Source organism: Delphinapterus leucas, chromosome 14 (assembly GCF_059928025.1).
Source record: "Delphinapterus leucas isolate spDelLeu-1000000601 "Yukka" chromosome 14, BTC_Dleu_Yukka2, whole genome shotgun sequence".
Classification (NCBI taxonomy): Eukaryota; Metazoa; Chordata; class Mammalia; order Artiodactyla; family Monodontidae; genus Delphinapterus; species Delphinapterus leucas.
The window spans coordinates 9,923,601-9,942,159 of NC_143142.1; the positions used below are offsets into that span (position 1 = coordinate 9,923,601).

The 18,559-nt window shown below is 49.7% G+C and overlaps 1 protein-coding gene across 1 annotated transcript in view; it reads left to right on the plus strand.

The window, feature by feature from the left end:
- Positions 1–18,559, plus strand: part of CIT (citron rho-interacting serine/threonine kinase) — a 180,501-nt gene that overhangs the window by 146,059 nt on the left and 15,883 nt on the right. Inside the window, exons 29-46 of the mRNA XM_089894498.1 lie at positions 1,457–1,597; positions 2,025–2,132; positions 3,830–3,947; positions 4,212–4,376; positions 7,503–7,640; positions 8,187–8,367; positions 8,991–9,082; positions 9,575–9,679; positions 9,893–10,062; positions 11,323–11,403; positions 11,500–11,635; positions 13,483–13,622; positions 13,987–14,079; positions 15,593–15,701; positions 15,791–15,919; positions 16,470–16,550; positions 18,158–18,236; positions 18,365–18,544. Coding sequence (XP_089750624.1) covers positions 1,457–1,597; positions 2,025–2,132; positions 3,830–3,947; positions 4,212–4,376; positions 7,503–7,640; positions 8,187–8,367; positions 8,991–9,082; positions 9,575–9,679; positions 9,893–10,062; positions 11,323–11,403; positions 11,500–11,635; positions 13,483–13,622; positions 13,987–14,079; positions 15,593–15,701; positions 15,791–15,919; positions 16,470–16,550; positions 18,158–18,236; positions 18,365–18,544 — 2,246 coding nt within the window. The remainder of the gene's footprint in view (positions 1–1,456; positions 1,598–2,024; positions 2,133–3,829; positions 3,948–4,211; positions 4,377–7,502; positions 7,641–8,186; positions 8,368–8,990; positions 9,083–9,574; positions 9,680–9,892; positions 10,063–11,322; positions 11,404–11,499; positions 11,636–13,482; positions 13,623–13,986; positions 14,080–15,592; positions 15,702–15,790; positions 15,920–16,469; positions 16,551–18,157; positions 18,237–18,364; positions 18,545–18,559) is intronic.

The following is an 18,559-nucleotide window of genomic DNA, read 5'->3' on the forward strand; positions in this document are numbered from 1 at the left end:
TTTGAACCAGGGTCTGGAACATTCTAAAGCCCAGGTTCTTTTCCATGACACCATGATGCCTCAGGGAATCAGCTGCCTCTCAAGAGGAAGGGCAGGTGAGGAGTAGAAATGGAAAGACAAGCATCGGTGGAGGGAAGAGAAATAAGGTAGCGAGGTTTCAGCGGATTCCGAGGTCATCAGTAGCCTTTGGCCGGCTGGGGCGTGGGCCACCGAGGTTTGCCCTCGCCTGCTGGGAAACTCCCGTGCTGATGGTTATAGCTCTTTACCAGCCCTTTGTCCTTAAGGCCGCAGAGGCTCTAGGCCACCAGGGAAGGGATTATTTGGGCCACTGGTGGTGTGGTTAGATTGGACCCAAGGAGTTGGGTGAAATCAAGCAGCATCTTGTCAGGATAGCTGCTCTTTCCTGCTTTTTAGAAACAGAAGCATTTTAGGAAAGAGAGTCATAAACCCAGTATCTTTATAGCCTGCTCTGTTTTCTGGTTGACTTCCATTGTAAAAAAAATTGGAGAGAGATTTCCAGCACAAAGCGATTTCCAGTGTCCTAAATAGAATTTTGTTTTCCTTGGGTTTTACCGACACTTGTACTGAACCTGGGATCTTCCTTCCTCCCCACATGGTAGAAATATCTCCTGCGACTGTGGCTATTGGTGTGCTTGTTGGTCCCACACCCTGACGAGGTGCTGTTTGAGTTAGAGGTGCTATGACCCTTTGCCTTTTTTTTTAATCAATTTATTTATTTATTTGTTTTTATTTTTGGCTGCGTTGGGTCTTCATTGCTGTGCGTGGGCTTTCTCTAGTTGTGGTGGGCGGGGGCTACTGTGTTGCCATGCGCGGGCTTCTCATTGTGGTGGCTTCTCTTGTTGCGGAGCACGGGCTCTAGGCACATGGGCTCAGTAGTTGTGGCGCACGGCCTTTGTTGCTCCGCGGCATGTGGGATGTTCCCAGACCAGGGATCGAACCCATGTCCCCTGCATTGGCAGGCGGATTCTTATCCACCGTGCCACCAGGGAAGCCCTGACTCTCCTTTGTATATTCCACACGGAGAATCACAAAGTGAGTTCTCTTAACAGCAATTGAGATCTTAAAGAAAAAAAAATAAGGACAAATCAGAACGTGGCTGTCATGGCATTAAGTCATACTGCCTTAGATGTCAACTCAGATGGCCCGTACTATGAAGTACCAAAATACCCTTAACTGCAACTCTGATTGGGAAGGCAGACCCACCAGTCTGGACTTCCTGTTGCGGTGGGCACCTTGTGAGTGGCTGGCCATGAGAGAGTTCTGTGCAAGCTCTTTTTAACGGCACGTGCATCATTTTGGAATAGCAGACAGTTGGTCATTCCGGAATGAGCCGAGCTTTTGGTGCCATGTCTGAAATTAGTTTGTAATAGGGACAGTGAGGGAGCACGTTGCTTTGTGTGTGGTATGAAGCCTCTCCTGCCTCTCTTCCCACCAGCAAGCCAAGTTACAGCAGCAGATGGACATGCAAAAGAGTCATATTTTCCGTCTGACTCAAGGGCTACAAGAAGCTCTAGATCGGGCTGATCTGCTGAAGACAGAAAGGAGTGATCTGGAATATCAGCTAGAGAACATTCAGGTGAGAACTGGCAAAGGGAACTTAAAGTGTCTGCAGGAGCAAAGCATGATGGCCAAAAGCCATCTGTCTGGTCAAATGGGCAGTATCTTCATGTTGTGTGTTTTTCCCAGTATTTTATTATGAAAATTTTCTGACGTTCAGAGAAGCTGGGAAATTTCTATCATGACCACCCTCTAGATTCTCCTACTTGCCATTTGCTATTTTTTGCTTTTTCACATTTCTGTGCGTACTTCAGTCCATCTTTTTTGGGGGGATGGTGGGCAGTAAGATCAGAACTAAGTAAATAAAGATTGGCCCAGTGCGGCTTGGGTTGAATTTTTCGTATGTTAATATTGTAACAACTTTATTTTTTATTTTCTTAAAGTACCGAGTTTAAAAGTATACTTCTTTTGGTGTCTGAGGTGCTTTTCGTTTTCACAAATTTTAGGTTCTCTATTCTCATGAAAAGGTGAAAATGGAAGGCACTATTTCTCAACAAACCAAACTCATCGATTTTCTGCAAGCCAAAATGGACCAACCTGCTAAAAAGAAAAAGGTGGGTCAGAGGGTTTGAAAAGCGGGGAGCTGACAGTTTTGCTCAATCGTGGTGATTCTGTAAAGACCACTGGGATAGACAATCCTAGGAACATCAGAGAAAACAAAATGCATCTTGTTTTGTTTGGGGTTGAAAAAGAGGCTTTGGGATCATCAGAATAGCTCTTCAAGAGAAGCTATCACTCTCGAGTCTGTAATACGCCATTTTGTGTTCATGGCCTTTAAAGTTGTCATGCCTTCCTCTGTGAAGGCAGTGATAGTTTCTTCCCAGGCAGCTGGGGTGGGGAAAGTAGCAGAGAGGAAGGTTTATACTCAGGTCAGCGTCCTGGACTCCAGAGGGGTTCCCTGCTCAAATGTACAGGACTCTGGAGAGATTACAGGTCACTTGTATGGGACTCTAGACAGAGAGGGGTTCTTAGGTCATGGGGATAGGATTCCAGAGGTTTTAATATGTCCTCTGTATGGGGCCGTAGAAGGATTCTCAGGTCACGTGTACGGGACTCCAGAAAAACCAGCCATCATCTGCTCAGTCCTTCTGATTGGCTCAAGAAGAGGCTGGGACCCAGAGAGCTGACGTGGCCTGCCCAAAGTGTCTGACTGGATAGCTGTCCCTTCCACGGGGTGCGGCTCCATCTCTTTAAAATTGTAATGTATAAATTGAAAACAATGACCAAAAGAAACAGATGGACAGGGTGATATATAGGCACACATGGGAAGATTTTTAATAAGCCCAAAGCATGCTTCCCTGAACCACTGAAGGTTTGGTCATGTGTTCTCAGTTCCAGAAGGTCTCTAAGGAGCTTGAAGCTCCTTCCCAAGGCACCCAGATGCCAGAGTAGCACTGGCGGTGGAACAGGGAAGGCCTCCGATGACAGGATACCGGGGAGTGGGCTGAAGGAGGCGGCCGCTCTCTTGGTCCCTTTGTTCTCTTTACGGGAAGGCACCAGAGCAGCAGCGGTGGCTGTGGAGGAGGGTTTCCGTGTGCGCTGTGTGGCCGTGCCTGTTGGTGCTGATGATACGGAACCTACTTCACTTCATCAGTGGACTGTTATCTGAGTTTGTCACTTGATGTAGTCAGGGTGCTTCCGTGTATTTTTTTTGTTAGTTTTCACTCCCATTGCCCTACGTTATACTTTTCTTTCTCATGTACAATACATGTTCCATTTGCATGTTTTTTGCATAAGCCCCTTGTGGTGACATTGTTTTAGTATTCCATTTTTTAATTTTTTTTGCTTCCTTTAAAAAAAAAAATACTCATCTCTGTGTCTTGTAACTAAGCATCATGAGACAAATTCAAGGCGAGAGTGTGATTTCTGAACCATGTCTCCTTTCCATCCTCCACTTCCACTTTTTGAGGGTAAAGGCTCAGGAAATGGCTCTCCTTCTTGGGAATGCTAAAGGAAGAGGTGGTGGCAATTCAAGCATCTCTGACCCTCTCGGTGAAAACTTCCACGCCCCTATTTTTTTTCCAGCCGGCTGGGAGGGGCTGTGGCTCGGTCCCCCCTCCCCCTTCACATGCCATTTTTACTAAACCCGCTTGCAGTGAGTATGTGCCCGGCTCCCGTGGTCCGCTCCTCCCGAGGCAGAGTTCCTTTCACTAGTTCCCAGTGCCAATTTCCAGGAGTTAGGAGATATCTCTGTTTCCATTGCTAGGGTTTATTTAGTCGACGGAAAGAGGACCCTGCTTTGCCCACACAGGTTCCTCTGCAGTACAATGAGCTGAAGGTGGCTCTGGAGAAGGAGAAAGCTCGCTGCGCGGAGCTCGAGGAAGCCCTGCAGAAGACCCGCATCGAGCTCCGCTCCGCCCGGGAGGAAGGTACGGGTGCCCTCGAAGCCAAGTGCGGTGGACGAGGCAGAGGACCGATCTCAAGGAGATTGGCCGAGACTAGTTCAGCCTCGTGGTGACAGCCCAGACATCCCACGTCTGTACGATTCACGGCATCCTCGGCATTGCCGATCGGGCACCCTGTGTGTCCTTTTGGTCTCGGGCCTTTGATAGCCAGCCCCCGGGGCGGTCCACTCGGTTGGGGCCTCTCGGGGACCCTGCTAACCGAAAGGCGTTGGACCCGTCTCTCCCCAGCAGCCCACCGGAAAGCCGCAGACCACCCGCACCCGTCCACGCCGGCCACCGCCAGGCAGCAGATCGCCATGTCCGCCATCGTGCGGTCGCCCGAGCACCAGCCCAGCGCCCTGAGCCTGCTCGCCCCGCCGTCCAGCCGCAGGAAGGAGTCTTCGACTCCAGAGGGTATGTCCTCAAAAGGGGCCACTGGACATGCATCGACATTTTTTTAAATGGACTGAGAAATGCAGACCTAAGGTGAAAATGACAAGTAATAACACTAAAGGATAAAGAGTAAGAAGTCAGCCTTCTCCCCACCCCGGTTCCCTTACCCAGAGTCAACCATTGTGCTCTTCTAGCCATCGTTCATGCACATAACTGCATGTCTGTATTATGCAGGTGTCTTATATAATCATCTTTAAGAGGCAGGAGAAAATAACATATTTTTCTCAGTCCTTTTGTCTTTCGTAAATATCATAGCCCACTGTCTCCAACCCCCGGGCTGTGGACTGGTACCGGTCCGTGGCCTGTTAGGAACCGGGCGCACAGCAGGAGGTGAGCAGCGGGCGAGCGAGCGAAGCGTCATCCCCGCTTCCCATTGCTCGCGTTACCACCCGAACCATCCCCTACCCCCCGCCCCCCCCAGCACCGGTCCCTGGAAAAATCGTCTTCAACGAAACCGGTCCCTGGTGCCAAAAAGGTTGGGGGCCGCTGCTATACACTGCAGAACATCTTTCTTCTTTTAGTTAAAATGCTATCTTAGCCAGTTTCGTTTTAACACATGGATCGACCCCGTCCTTCTAGAGGGCTGTGTGGTCTTCCACGGTGGGAGGTATATGATTCACCTATTAATCCAGACCCCTGTTGATGGGCATTTAGGTTACTTCCAGTTCCTTGTTTCCATACGTATCCTGCAGTGAATACCCTGCAGCTCTGTGGGTGCTATGACTGTAGGATAAGTCCTTGGGAAATGAATCAGGTTAAAGGTTATGTTTATTTTGAAAGTTGGTAATTTGTGCCAATTTATACCAGTGGTGTGAGGAGTTTTACTTTGTGGGCTTAAAAGTACTCTGTTCACCTAGAGACGGAAAGGACTTAAAAAAAAAAAAAAAGCCAAGGAAGGTGGTTTGGAAAGTCATACAGAGAGTGGAGTAGAGCTATGGTTTAATATCACAGTATCACCAGCTACGCACTTTATCTTATTTACTTATTTTTGGCCCTGCTGTGCGGCATGAGGGATTTTAGTTCCCCTACCAGGGATTGAACCCTTGCCCCCTGCAGTGGAAGCGTGGAGTCTTAACCACTGGACCGCCAGGGAAGTCCCACTATCAACCCACTTAAGCTGCCAATCTCGATGGGATTTTGTTGTCGTTGTTTTCTTCAGCGATGATGTCATCTCATTTCCTATGTTTACATAACACTTTGAATCAAAGAGCTTCACTCTTACAGTCATCAAAGTGGAGCTGGTAACACAGAGGAAAATCATTTCTGGCCCCCGTGTCCTTCGATGAGGCTGCATAGAGCAGCTCCCTGAGTAGTTTGCAATACTCGAAGCATCTCCTTTGTGTGCGTGGCTTGTTCACAGTGTCAAAGTGCATTTATGTTATTTATTCCTCGTGACTTTCTGATAAAGGAACAGGAATAGCATTATATGGAGAAATCAATTTGGATTCAGAAATATGGATCCTGAATTTTTCTATTTAAAGCTGCCTTTAGCTAGTTAGGTCACTATTGAGAAGGGGGCCTTCTAAATGGAAAAAAGTCAATCTTGTTAATTTTAACTGACTGGACTATAAATGTAAGAATCAGTTGTTTGAGGTTATTAAAAGTTGGGTTTTTTAAAAAAGGAGGTTATTCATGAAAGAACTGGGCATGAAGTGAGAATTCTTCAGTTTATGTATTGAATAATCAGAAATTCTGTAATTCAGAATAGTGATCTTTAAACGATTCTGAAAAGCTCTAGATCCGTGACCTCATGTGGAAAACAAACCGTTTATGACTAAAATATTTATAAACAACTGACTTAGAAGCATATGTTTCTCTATGCTCACAAATACCTATGCCATTGTATTAAGAACCTGCTGCCAGTGATGTTCTTAAATAAAACCTAATTCCTAGTAACCAGATAATGGTGATTTTAATTTGGTTCATATAAATCTAGACACATCTGTTAGTGTTAAAGTAATTTTACAATCCGTCACTAACGTGCTCTAATGTTTTTTAACAGCTTTATTGAGATATAATTCACGTACTATACAATTTGTTTGTTTGAAATGTATAATTCATTGTTTTTTAGTAAGTTCACAAGGCTGTGCAACCATCACATTCTAATTTTTAAACATTTTTGGTCCAACCCCCCCCCCAAAAAAAAAACCCAAAAAACAAAACAACCCTATACCCATTGGCAGTTGCTTCCCATTTCCCCCTTCATGGAGCCTCTGACAACCACCAGTCTGCTTTCTGTCTCCGTGGATTTGCTATCCTGGACGTTTCCTATAAATGAATCATACCACGTATGACTTTTTGTGTCTAGCTTCTTTCATAGAGCATAATGTTTTTGAGATTCGTTCATCTTGTATTTATCAGTACTTCATTTTTTTAATTGCTGAATAATATTCTATTGTGTGGTTATCACATCTTGTTTCTGTATTAATCCATCAATGGACATTTAGGTTGTTTCCATTTTTTGGCTATCATAAATAATGCTGCTGTGAACATCTGTGCACAAATTTTGTGGCTACATAATGTTTTCAGTTCTCTTGGGTGTGTAGACCTAGGAGTGGAATTGCTGGGTCATCTGGTAACTCTGTGTTTAACTTTATGGGGAACGACCAAACTGGATTCCAAAATGGCTGCACCATTTGCTTTCCCACCGGCAGCGTATGAGGACCTTCATTTCTGCACATCTTTACCAACATGCATTTTCCATATTTTTGAGTCTGGATAACCCAGCGAGCGTCAGCTAGTATCTCACTGTGGTGTTTATTTGCATTTCCCTAATGATGAATGACGTTGAGCATGTTTTCCTGTGCTTCTCGGCCATTTATTTATCTTCTTTGAAGAGATGTCTTTTCAGATCTTTTGCCCGTTTTTTAATTGGGTTGTCTTTTTCCTCTCGCTTCATAAGAGTTCTTCCTATATTCTTGTTCTTTCTATATTCTGTTCTTCCTATAGTTCTTCCTATATTCTCTAAACTCCTTGTCAGAGGGATGATTTGCGAACACTTTTCCTGTTCTGTGGGGCGTCTTTTCACCTTCTTGGTGGTATAATTTGCAGCACTTTAATGATTTTTTTGAAAAAATTTTCCTCCAGAATTCAGCCGACGTCTTAAGGAGCGCATGCACCACAACATTCCTCACCGGTTCAATGTAGGACTGAACATGCGAGCCACGCAGTGCGCTGTGTGTCTGGATACCGTGCACTTCGGGCGCCAGGCATCCAAGTGTCTTGGTAAGAGCAGCTGCTGTGCGTGGGGGGAGGGTGCCTGTGCATCTCCACCTAAGATTCTGTCCGATGGGGGCGGGGATTTTTTTTCCTTTTTAAATTCCTCATCATGTAGTGCATTCATTTTCAAGCTTTTAGTCTTAGTGGGAGGACACTATTTTTCCCCTGTTCAAGAGGGAGTTTATACGTGTTGTCAGCTCATGTCTCCAATTCCCTGTGCAAAATGCCTTGGGCTTTGTGAACTTCCAGCCCCCTTTCCGTCAGGCTGGTCTCTCCCTGCCTTTAGGCTGTGTGCTGGCTCCAAGGGAAACATGCAGATGTGTCTTACACACCTGTCTGTGGCAGCCTGGGAGAAGCCAGGAAAACTGGGTCCATAGTGCCTGGCTGTCTCGTTTCCTCTTCTCCGTAGGGGCCTGGCTCCTGGGAAAGGTTAGGGATGCCCTGGATGGCGGGGCCAGATGGACGGGCCAGGCGGGGGGTTGGCTGGCAGAGGCAGGGAATGGTCCAGCATCAGCCGAGTGTGTGTTCAGGTTGTTCACTTCTTTTCCCTAGAATGTCAGGTCATGTGTCATCCCAAGTGCTCCACGTGCTTGCCGGCCACCTGTGGCCTGCCAGCCGAATATGCCACGCACTTCACTGAGGCCTTCTGCCGTGACAAAATGAACTCCCCGGGTCTCCAGACCAAGGAGCCCAGCAGCGGCTTGCACCTGGAAGGGTGGATGAAGGTGCCCAGGTATTGCTGCAAGGCCGTTCGGGCTGGGGTGGGGTCTGGTGAAGGGCGGCAGGATGTGCCGGCCCAGAACGGGCCGCTTTGGGGTAAGGATACTTCTGAGCTAAAGGCATTTGGAAAACAGCAGATGCAAGAGCGACACTCTGACCTCCCCTTTCTCTCCTGGAAAGTAGGAGATAAAACTCCCATGTAAAAGCTGCTCTTCCTGTACCAGGAGGAAAGAAGCATTCTCCTCCCCGGAGCAGGGGGGGCAAGGCCAGCTGAGAGAAGTCTGTGCACACAGCCCCTGTTACCTTTCCTCAGTTGCTGCTCTTTGTTCAACTTAGTATATAAGCACTTGGGCCCATCTGCTTTGGGGGCTTTATTTTCTTGTGGAGACTCCCATGTACACATAAAATAAAATGTGTATGCTTTTCTCCTGTTCATGTGTCTTGTATCAGTTGAATTCCGAGGCCAGCCTACGTCCCAGAAGGGCAGAAGGAAGCTTTTTTTTCCCCTGCCCCTGCACTTCATTCCCGATGTTTTCGAGGGAAGCATCTTCACCGGGATTCCCTCGCCTCCCCACCCCTTCCCCCTGCCTGACTCTTCTGAGTTCAAACAGTTCTTTCCCATCTCTGTTTTCCCAGGAATAACAAACGAGGACAGCAAGGCTGGGACAGGAAGTACATCGTCCTGGAGGGCTCGAAAGTCCTCATTTACGACAGTGAAGCCAGAGAAGGTAAATTAATAGCTCAGGGAATCTCATTGCACGCGGTTGGCCCAGGTGTCCTAGTCTTGGCGTGAAGGCTCTGTTTTCCGGACTGCGTTGCAAGCCTTCTACAAGTTTCCATTTTTGAAAATTAAAACCCAAATGACTGCGCTGAAGGTTATTGGTACGATACTCACGTCTATAGGTCTCCCCACTGAAGACCCTGCAGGGTGCTGCCCTGAAGATTCCACCTGCTAATACACCTTCCAAGAACTTCCGCCTCAGCCAACTAACCCATAAATCCGCATCGTCATCCGAAATTTGACTGTGCCACTCATCTGACGCACTTTACTTTTGTTTTTATCTTCCCTCTCCGCCTTCTCCGCACATCTCTTCCCTCCTCTGTTCTCGTGCGCCTCTCTGTCCACTGCATACTCCGTCTCTCTCTCTTTTCCTCTTGTCTCCTCTTGTTCTTGTTCCTGTTCTTTTGTTTTTCTTTCTGCCCTTCCTCTTTGCACCAAGCTGGACAGAGGCCGGCGGAAGAATTTGAGCTGTGCCTTCCCGACGGGGACGTGTCTATTCATGGCGCCGTTGGTGCTTCTGAACTCGCAAACACAGCCAAAGCAGGTGGGGAGCAGCGGGGCCCCCGGAGGTGGGCTGGGCTGGGCTTGGCTGAGCTGGATCCGTCAGCAAGGGCAGGAGGGGCACGTGGCGGATCAGCCTGCGAAGGAGGCTCCCCGGCCCCGCCTTCTGCTAAGTAACTGGGACTCAGGTGTGGCTTGGCCATTGTTCCCAGCGGGGATGGGCGAACCCCACCCTGTGCTCTGTCGAATTTCCTAGATGTCCCCTACGTGCTGAAGATGGAATCTCACCCGCACACCACCTGCTGGCCCGGGAGAACCCTCTACTTGCTGGCTCCCAGCTTTCCCGACAAGCAGCGCTGGGTCACCGCCCTAGAGTCAGTTGTCGCAGGTGGGAGAGTGTCTAGGGAAAAGGCAGAAGCCGATGCTGTGAGTATGCACACGGGCGCCGGAGCTTGTCTCTGTAAAGCGGGCAGACTTGGTGGGAGTCCCGTCGGCTGCCGTGTTTCCCCTTGGCCTCCCTCTCTGAGGGGTGATGGCTTCAGACTGTCACGACCGGGATTCTGTGCCGACAGAGATCCAGGCTTGGAGGCGGCTTGGCCGGCATCATGGGTCCCCCTCCAACCCCCAGAGCCTTCTAGAATGGGGGAGTCGACCCCCTTAGCCAGCTCTCAGGGCGCACTACATCTCGGTTCTGGCTGCACAGGGCAAATGTACTTACAAGAATCCTCTCTCTCGTTTACCCGGAAGTGTTTATGTGGTTTGAAGGCCTGCGTTACGAGCACGCTGGCCGTGAAGCGGCACGAAAGGCTGCCGACAGCCGTGTCTCCTTCAGGAAGGCTTTTCATAACCTGCTCAATTGCTTTTATGTGATTTGCTCTTCCGAAGGCAGGTCTGAAATCCTACTTCTCCTGAAGACGTTAGAGACGTGGGTGGGCCTTGATTGGCATCACTCCTCCTGGAACATTCCAGGATACAAACAGCACTCTTCACTCACTGGTGTTTGCTCCACCAAAGACCCAACAGCTCTTTTCAAACACTTAGCTCCTAATAAACACTTTAAGTGTTAGCAATCGGAAAATCCTCAATCACGAGTCTCCTGCTCGTGGGGTGAACCTGTTTCAATGACCCATCTCCTTGTCCCACGTGTGAGCCTTTTACCGAATGCCTCATCCATGTGTGTACAATAGGGCCCTGACTGTACCTCCTACGAGCTTCTGCCTGTGTGGGTTCAGGTAAAGAGGCTCAGAAGTGGGTTGGCTTGCTGCTGACACTGGGCTTTGCCCTTGTGCCACCACCTGGAGGGGCAGGAGCGTCCATGTGGCTTACTAAGCCTTGGCAGGGACATCCTTCAGCTTCGGTTTGTTTCGTATCACAGACTCTCTCTCTGCGTCTCCTGCACTCATTTAGTTCTGCATCCGAACTGAGTTACACTCTGACACTAATTAACAGCCACCCCAGAGATACCGATAACATTCACGTCCTGCCTTTTGAGCTCAGATCAAAATACGGGGCAAGCCACGAGTAGATGTGTGCTTCTGAGCGTCTTCAGGAGGAACTTGCCCTTCTTCCTGGCATTAAACTTTTCTCCGTGCTTGCTTTTGTCTGTCTGGACGGTCCGGTCATGAACAGTTCAGCTCACCGTGGCTTCTTTTTTCTCTCTCTTTTTTTTCTTTCTCATGTGAAAAGAAATTGCTTGGAAACTCCCTGCTGAAACTGGAAGGCGATGACCGGCTCGACATGAACTGCACGCTGCCCTTCAGCGACCAGGTGACCATGTTTTTTTGGGCACCGTCGGCTGTGTCGGGGCTGGTTATGGGGACGTGACCCCCCTCACGCTCTGCCTGGGGACTTGCACCCCGGCAGGTGGTGCTGGTGGGCACCGAGGAAGGGCTGTACGCGCTGAATGTCTTGAAGAACTCCCTCACCCACGTCCCAGGGATCGGAGCGGTCTTCCAGATTTACATCATCAAGGACCTGGAGAAGCTCCTCATGATTGCAGGTGGGAGGCCAAGGACATGGCGCTTTGCCTTCACTTGTAAGGGAGATGATTCGCCATATGCTTGTCGAACGCAGAGACAGGCCCTCCTGGGGGCAGGCTGGAGCGGAAGCGGCTCTTCCCTCTGCGTCCTGTAGGTGCCCGCGCCCCCGGTGCTCTGCTCGCACGCGGCCCCTCTCTGAGCGTCTGCCCGCCCCGCTGCCCGCCTCCCATTTCTCCCTGCTCTCACACACCCTTCATCTGCGTGCACGACTCATTAGCAGTTTGCCACATTTCCCCCACCCTTCTCTCTTTCTGTCTCTCTCTCTCTCACACACACACACACACACACACACACACTCTCACACACACACATACACACACACACTCTCTCTCTCTCTCTCTCTCTCTCCTCTCTCTCTCACTTATTTTGAACCACCTGAGAGTCAATGGCAGCTGTGACTGGATCCTTCAGCCAGTCACCTAAGAACAAGGAGCATTCTTTCACATACCCATGGCAGGAAGGTTCTTTTTCCCTCTCTTTATCGGTGGTACTATATATATGTGTGTGGTGTGTGTGTGTGTTTGTGTATTTTTTTTTTTTTAAGGGGAAAACAATAATGCATTTGTTCCATGTTCAAAACATCCACAGTCAGGTCTCATTCAGGCCTGGCCGGCTGGATTCAGGGGCCAGATCCTGACGTAATATGGTCAGGAACTGGCTTTCTTTGGTCTCTCAGCTCTTTTCCGCTGCTGGCTTGTTTTGTTGGTTTCTTTTTTTTTTTTTTGCGGTGCGGTACGGTACATTCCAAGTCCCTGTCTCAAGGCCTTATTTTTTTGTTTTGTTTTTTGCGGTACGCGGGCCTCTCACTGTTGTGGCCTCTCCCGTTGCGGAGCACAGGCTCCGGACGCGCAGGCTCAGCGGCCATGGCTCACGGGCCCAGCCGCTCTGTGGCATGTGGGATCCTCCCAGACCGAGGCACGAAGCCGTGTCCCCTGCACCGGCAGGCGGACTCTCAACCACTGCGCCACCAGGGAAGCCCCTGGTTTCTTTTTTTCTTGCTTTCCTTCCTTTCCTTTCTTTCCTCCCTTCCTTCTTGACATTATTCTTGGGAGCAGTTTTAGGTTCACAGCAAAACTGAGCAGAAGGTAGGGAGAATTCCCCTATATCTCTGCCCCGCATGCACACGCGCAGGCCGCCCCCTCCATCAGCGTCCCCCACCAGAGTGCACCTACATGGACTCGTCATTATCACCCCAGGTCCACAGTTTACATTCAGGCTCACTCTTATACATTCTGCGGGTTTGGACAAATGGGTAACAATGTATCCGCCATTATAGCATCCTATAGAATAGTTTCACTTTTTAATTCGGGGAATTTAATCGTTGCTTCTCCCATTTTCTCATGTACTGCCCATAGCTGGCTTTTACCTGTGGCTCCAGTAATGTCCTTTATTTTTTTCCCGGCTTGTGATCCAGTCCAGGACCACGCACTGCACTCACACAGGTCTCCCTCGTCTCCTTGAACATGGAACCATCCTCAGCCTTTCTGTGGTCCCTCGTGACACCGTGACACATACTGGATTAGTCCGCGTTTACTGTTTTGTTGTCCCCTACCCATTTCTTGACTTTGGTGGGGAGCACGTTTGAATATTCACTTCACGTTCTCCAATTTTGTGTCTGCAGAATTTTTTGTTTTCCTCCCAAAATCTTGACCAAGAGGCCAGATATTTTCCTTTTAGATCTAAAACTTGGACCTATACTGTGTTTATGGGAATTTGTGGAAAGCAGTGCCCCCGCATGGCCTCGTGTGGCTTTTACTCGGGGGAGGACGAGAACCGCCATTGTGGCTCTGCTGTCCCGTCCCCTCAGGAGAAGAGCGGGCCCTGTGTCTCGTGGATGTGAAGAAAGTGAAACAGTCCCTCGCACAGTCTCACCTTCCCGCCCAGCCGGACATCTCACCCAACATCTTCGAAGCCGTCAAGGGCTGCCACTTGTTTGCTGCTGGCAAGGTAAGCACCCCTGCGGGCCTCAGCCGGCAAGGGCTCTTGAAATTGTGGGCTGATTGATTTGACCTTGAAAATTGTGTGTCCTCAAACTGGGTTAAGTTTCTGTTGCTTTTCGACACAACTGGTGGTTGCACTGTTGGCATCTAGTGGGCAGGGCCTGGGGTTTCTCCTAAACATCCTACAGTGCCCAGAATGGCCCCTCACCACAGAGAATGACCTGGTCCAAAGTGTCCATAGTGCCGAGCTTGAGAGACCCTGCTCTCAACTGATGTTCCTTTCCTAGTTTTGCCGCGGAGCCAGTGTACACACTGGTGACGCGCTTTTTCCTTCTTTCTCCGTCCCCCCTCCCCCCTCAACTGCTTTTCAGATTGAGAGCGGGCTCTGCATCTGTGCGGCCATGCCCAACAAAGTTGTCATTCTCCGCTACAACGAAAACCTCAGCAAGTACTGCATTCGGAAAGTAAGTCCCGGGCCTGGCCGGGCCTGCTCTCCCAGCGAGCAGGTGGGGAAGGTGCTGTCTCGGGGCGTAGTGTGTGCCTGGGCCCTTCGGCCTGGGTGACTTAGAGAGAGCGGGAGGGTGTCTTGCTCCCTGGAGAAAGCTCCAGAGCGGCCCATCCTTACACTTTTCCCTCTCGCTCTCCTCCCCTGCATGTGTGAGCTGCCTCTCTGGCCAGCCCAGTGAATTCAGCCTTTTGTGAAGGGAGAAAGGAAGGTGGCTGATGGAGACACCTCTTTTGAACCAGTAGAAGAAAGAAAGATCTCTCTGAGGAGCTAGAAGCCCTGGTGGCACCTACCAGAATCCTTCTCAGATTGTAAAAGTTTCTATTAATGACCTTCAAAAAAACCAGTGCTGGCTGTGTTTTGATACACAGTGCGGGAGCTGGCTCTCCTCGAAGCACAGTGGGTTGTGATGTTGCCTGTGGTGTGGACAGCTATCCGTGAGATCACTGCACTTGCCTTGCTTCTGGAGAAGGCTGTCTCTTGTCCCTAGACTAGGCATGTTCCGCCCATCCTAAGCCTGATGTATTTCAGGTGCTTTCGTGATTAGTCTCAAAAGTAAAAGGAGGGATGAATATATAAGGGTTGTTACCTGTTAGAGAAACTGTTTCATCTGGGGCGGGCTCTTGTTTAGTTTGCATTTTTATTGAGCACCTATTAGTACCAGAGACTGAGCTGGCTGTTTCACACACTTTTCACAACAGTTGTGAGAAACAGGGGTGATCATCTCTAATTTTCAGGTAAGATGACTGAGGCTGGCCAAGATCCTAGGTTACAAAGTTGAGACCCAAACTGAAGTTTGACTTTCCCTAACGTTTCACTGTGTTATACTAGTTTCCTCATACTTAGTAGGTGATCAATAAATATTTAGTGGTGAGGATAATGCTGATTAGAGTTTGAACTGTTAACTTCAGGAAAATTCCCAGAAATCACTTCTTCTTTATAATTCCTGGCCATCATTTGGAATAAGCATGCCTAGGTTTTTGAAGCCATTAGGATTGACCTGAAAACAAGTGTAAGTAATTAGGAAGCAGATAATTCAGATAGATAACTATATCTCATCTATATATACCTATGTAATATAGGTTCAGAATAGAAACCTAGAAGCTTGGAAAAGGAAACTAAAACCACTCCCTCTAACCACCACTGTTTGTGTATTCCTCCAGGCTTTTTCTTCTGATCAGAATGTCGTAGTTTTAAAGCTCTCTTTTTGAATGCTACCTTTTCATTGAAATGGTGTTTCTGACCCTTTTTTGGGGTGCAACTTGACCTTCTTAGTCTCAGGTTGCATAGAACCCAGAGGCAGCAGAAGGATGGGGCGTCCTTGTGAGGGACGTGAAGAGACTGAATGTGCTTGGCGTGAAGACAGAAGGAAGAAGTCGCGCGGCAACGCCTGCACGGCTTGGTTAGATGCCCGAGGAGAGCAGGGGCCACCCCAAGTCTACGCTCACATCCTCCTTTCTGCCCCGTCTCAGGAGATCGAGACCTCGGAGCCCTGCAGCTGTGTCCACTTCACCAACTACAGCATCCTCATCGGAACCAATAAATTCTACGAGATTGACATGAAGCAGTACACGCTGGAGGGTAGGCCCGGGCGCGCCCCCGCCCACGCTCTGCTGCCACCTCAGGCTCCTTCTGGGTCCTGAGGCCCCGCCTCTTGCCTGCCTTTACAGAATTCCTGGATAAGAACGACCATTCCTTGGCGCCTGCCGTGTTTGCCTCCTCTTCCCACAGTTTCCCCGTGTCCATCATGCAGGTGAACGGCGCGGGGCAGCGGGAGGAGTTCCTGCTCTGCTTCCATGGTGAGTGCGGCAGCTGCCCGCTGCTGATGGGGGCGCTCACGGCACCACAGCCCCGGGGCAGGGTCCTCGGGGCCGGGCGTGGCCAGTGTGCCTGGGGCGGGGCCGGTCCTGCTGCGGGGAGGGGAGTACCCGGTCCTGCACCGCCAGGGCCCCCGGGGTGCCCCGCCCCACCCCCAGGCTCCAGCCAGGTCCGGCGCTGTCGGGTCTCTCCAAAAGCGGCCTGCTCTGTCCTTCTCTGCCCCTCACTCCCTTCTCTCCCTCTCCTCTCTCCCTTTCCTTCTTTTCCCTCCTCAGATCTCTGGGCCTGTTTCTCCCCCTTCCTCACTCCCTGACTCTTCCTCCTTCCGTCTCCCCCTTCTTTTCCCATCTCCCCCCTTTCACTCGAACCCTCTTTCTTTAATAAATCCCCGAGAGACGTGGCTCAGCAGAGCTCCTGAGGTTTTTCACAATCCAAGCCCGCTGGGCTGGATTCCTTACTCTTCCATCAGTGTGTGTCATTGATACCCCTGCCTCCGGCCGTGCTCATGCCCCGGGCTCTACCTCCTTGCAGAGTTTGGGGTGTTCGTGGATTCTTACGGAAGACGCAGCCGCACAGATGATCTCAAGTGGAGTCGCTTACCTTTGGCCTTCGGTAGGTGAGGCGAGGTGTGGGGCTCTTTTCTGCCAGTAGTTGGTGTCCCGGGAAAAAACCTCAGGTGGAATTCCTTTAGGCTTAAGCACTGTGCTTGGGGCCCCCTTAGGCGCCAGGCGCCACGTGGAGCATCACCCGCGTTAAGCATCTAGGGCAGAGACCCCGAGGCCTGACGCCGAACCACGTAAGGCAAACCCACCGGCCTCTCATGCCAGAAAGGGAGACCATTCCCTGTGAGTTCATTTAAATCATGTCAAAGACTGCACAGCATCCCATAGCACCGCTGAACACCTGTCAATTTAGCCAATTCTAATTAGGCCCATTCTTTTTGTAAGTGTGAACAATGCTGTGATGAAAAACTTACCCTAAAATTTGCACACTTGTTAAATATCCCCAGCTCAGAAATTCTAAAAGTGGAGCTACTGGGTCAAAGGGTGAACACACACACACACACACACACACACAACATACATATGTGACTGTGTGAATGCTCTGAAATACCCTTCAAGGCTATTTCGTTTATCTGTTGCTTCATGACAAGTTCCAAAACCTAGTGACTTAAAACAACTACTTATCATTGCCTGAGCCTCTGTGGCCTGACTGGACAGTTTTGCTTCTTGCGGTGTCAGCAGGGGCACCGGGACACCTAGAAAGTCGGAAATGGCTTCACAAAGTGGCTGGCAATTGGAGCTGGCCGTCAGGTGGGAGCTTAGCAGGGGCCGGTGGCTGGAGGCCTCATTTCTCTCCACGTGGGCTTCTCCTAAGAGTGCAAAAGTGGAGGCCGGCAGGCCTTCTCACTTCCACCACATTCTGCTGGTTCAGCCTGATGCCAGGCAAGGAGAGGCCACAAGGGCCTGAGTACTAGGAGGCACGACTGATGCCGAAGTAACAGTTCACCGCAAGGAGTAATAGTGATAATCTTCTTTTTCCCTTTAAGACCAAAAACAGCTCTCATTATATCCTAGAGTTTGAGTGACACTGTGATATAGAAATATAGTACTAAGACCAGAAATATTTAATCTATGAACCTAGTCTTTTTTAATTAAATTTTTTAGAAAAATGTATTCAATTAAACAGTTTAAAAAGGTCTACAATGAAGTCTCACCCGTATCACCTGTCTCCCAAATCCTCCCTCCCCACTCCCCGAATGGAAAACATTTTTCTGAGTTTCTTATCCTTCCAGTGCTTTATGCAAATAACGGGCACATTAAAATATATTCTCATCCCCCTCCCTTTTTAAAAAGTCAGTGTGGTAGCACACTTTACACAGTATTCTGAACCCTGCTTTACAAACTAAGTAAAACTACACCTTGGGTTTTTTCCCCATCAGTGCATAGAGAGCTGCCTTACGCATTTTTACGCCTGTGCGGAATTCCAGGGATGCGCCATGATTTACGTAACTGATCCCGACCATGTAGCCTTAAGTCGGTTCCCATCTTCCACGCTAACAGCGTGGCAGGGGGCACACTTGAACATGTCTCATTATGCAGGCATGTGGGTGCACGTGTAGGGTAAATTGCTTCAGGGATGGCATGGCAGCCAGGTTTTGATTTTCTGTCTCTTAACCCTCCCTTGCCCCACGCTCTTGCTCGGTGGTGGCCACGCAGCCTACAGAGAACCTTATCTGTTTGTGACCCACTTCAACTCACTCGAAGTAATTGAGATCCAGGCCCGCTCCTCTCTAGGGTAAGCACTGCCCCCCAGGCTTTGAAAAGCTCACGGTTGGGTGTGGGTGTCGGGCGGGGCCGTGCTCCCTCTCATCCCGCCTAGCAGTGGAGGTGGCGGGCCATGCAGACTCTCCTGGAACTCCACAGGACCCCTGCCCGAGCGTACTTGGAAATCCCGAACCCACGCTACCTGGGCCCTGCAATTTCCTCGGGAGCGATTTACCTGGCGTCCTCGTATCAGGATAAATTAAGGGTCATCTGCTGCAAAGGAAACCTCGTGAAGGAGACCGGCACTGACCAGCACCGAGGCCCGTCCACCTCCCGCAGGTAACGCCCCTCTCT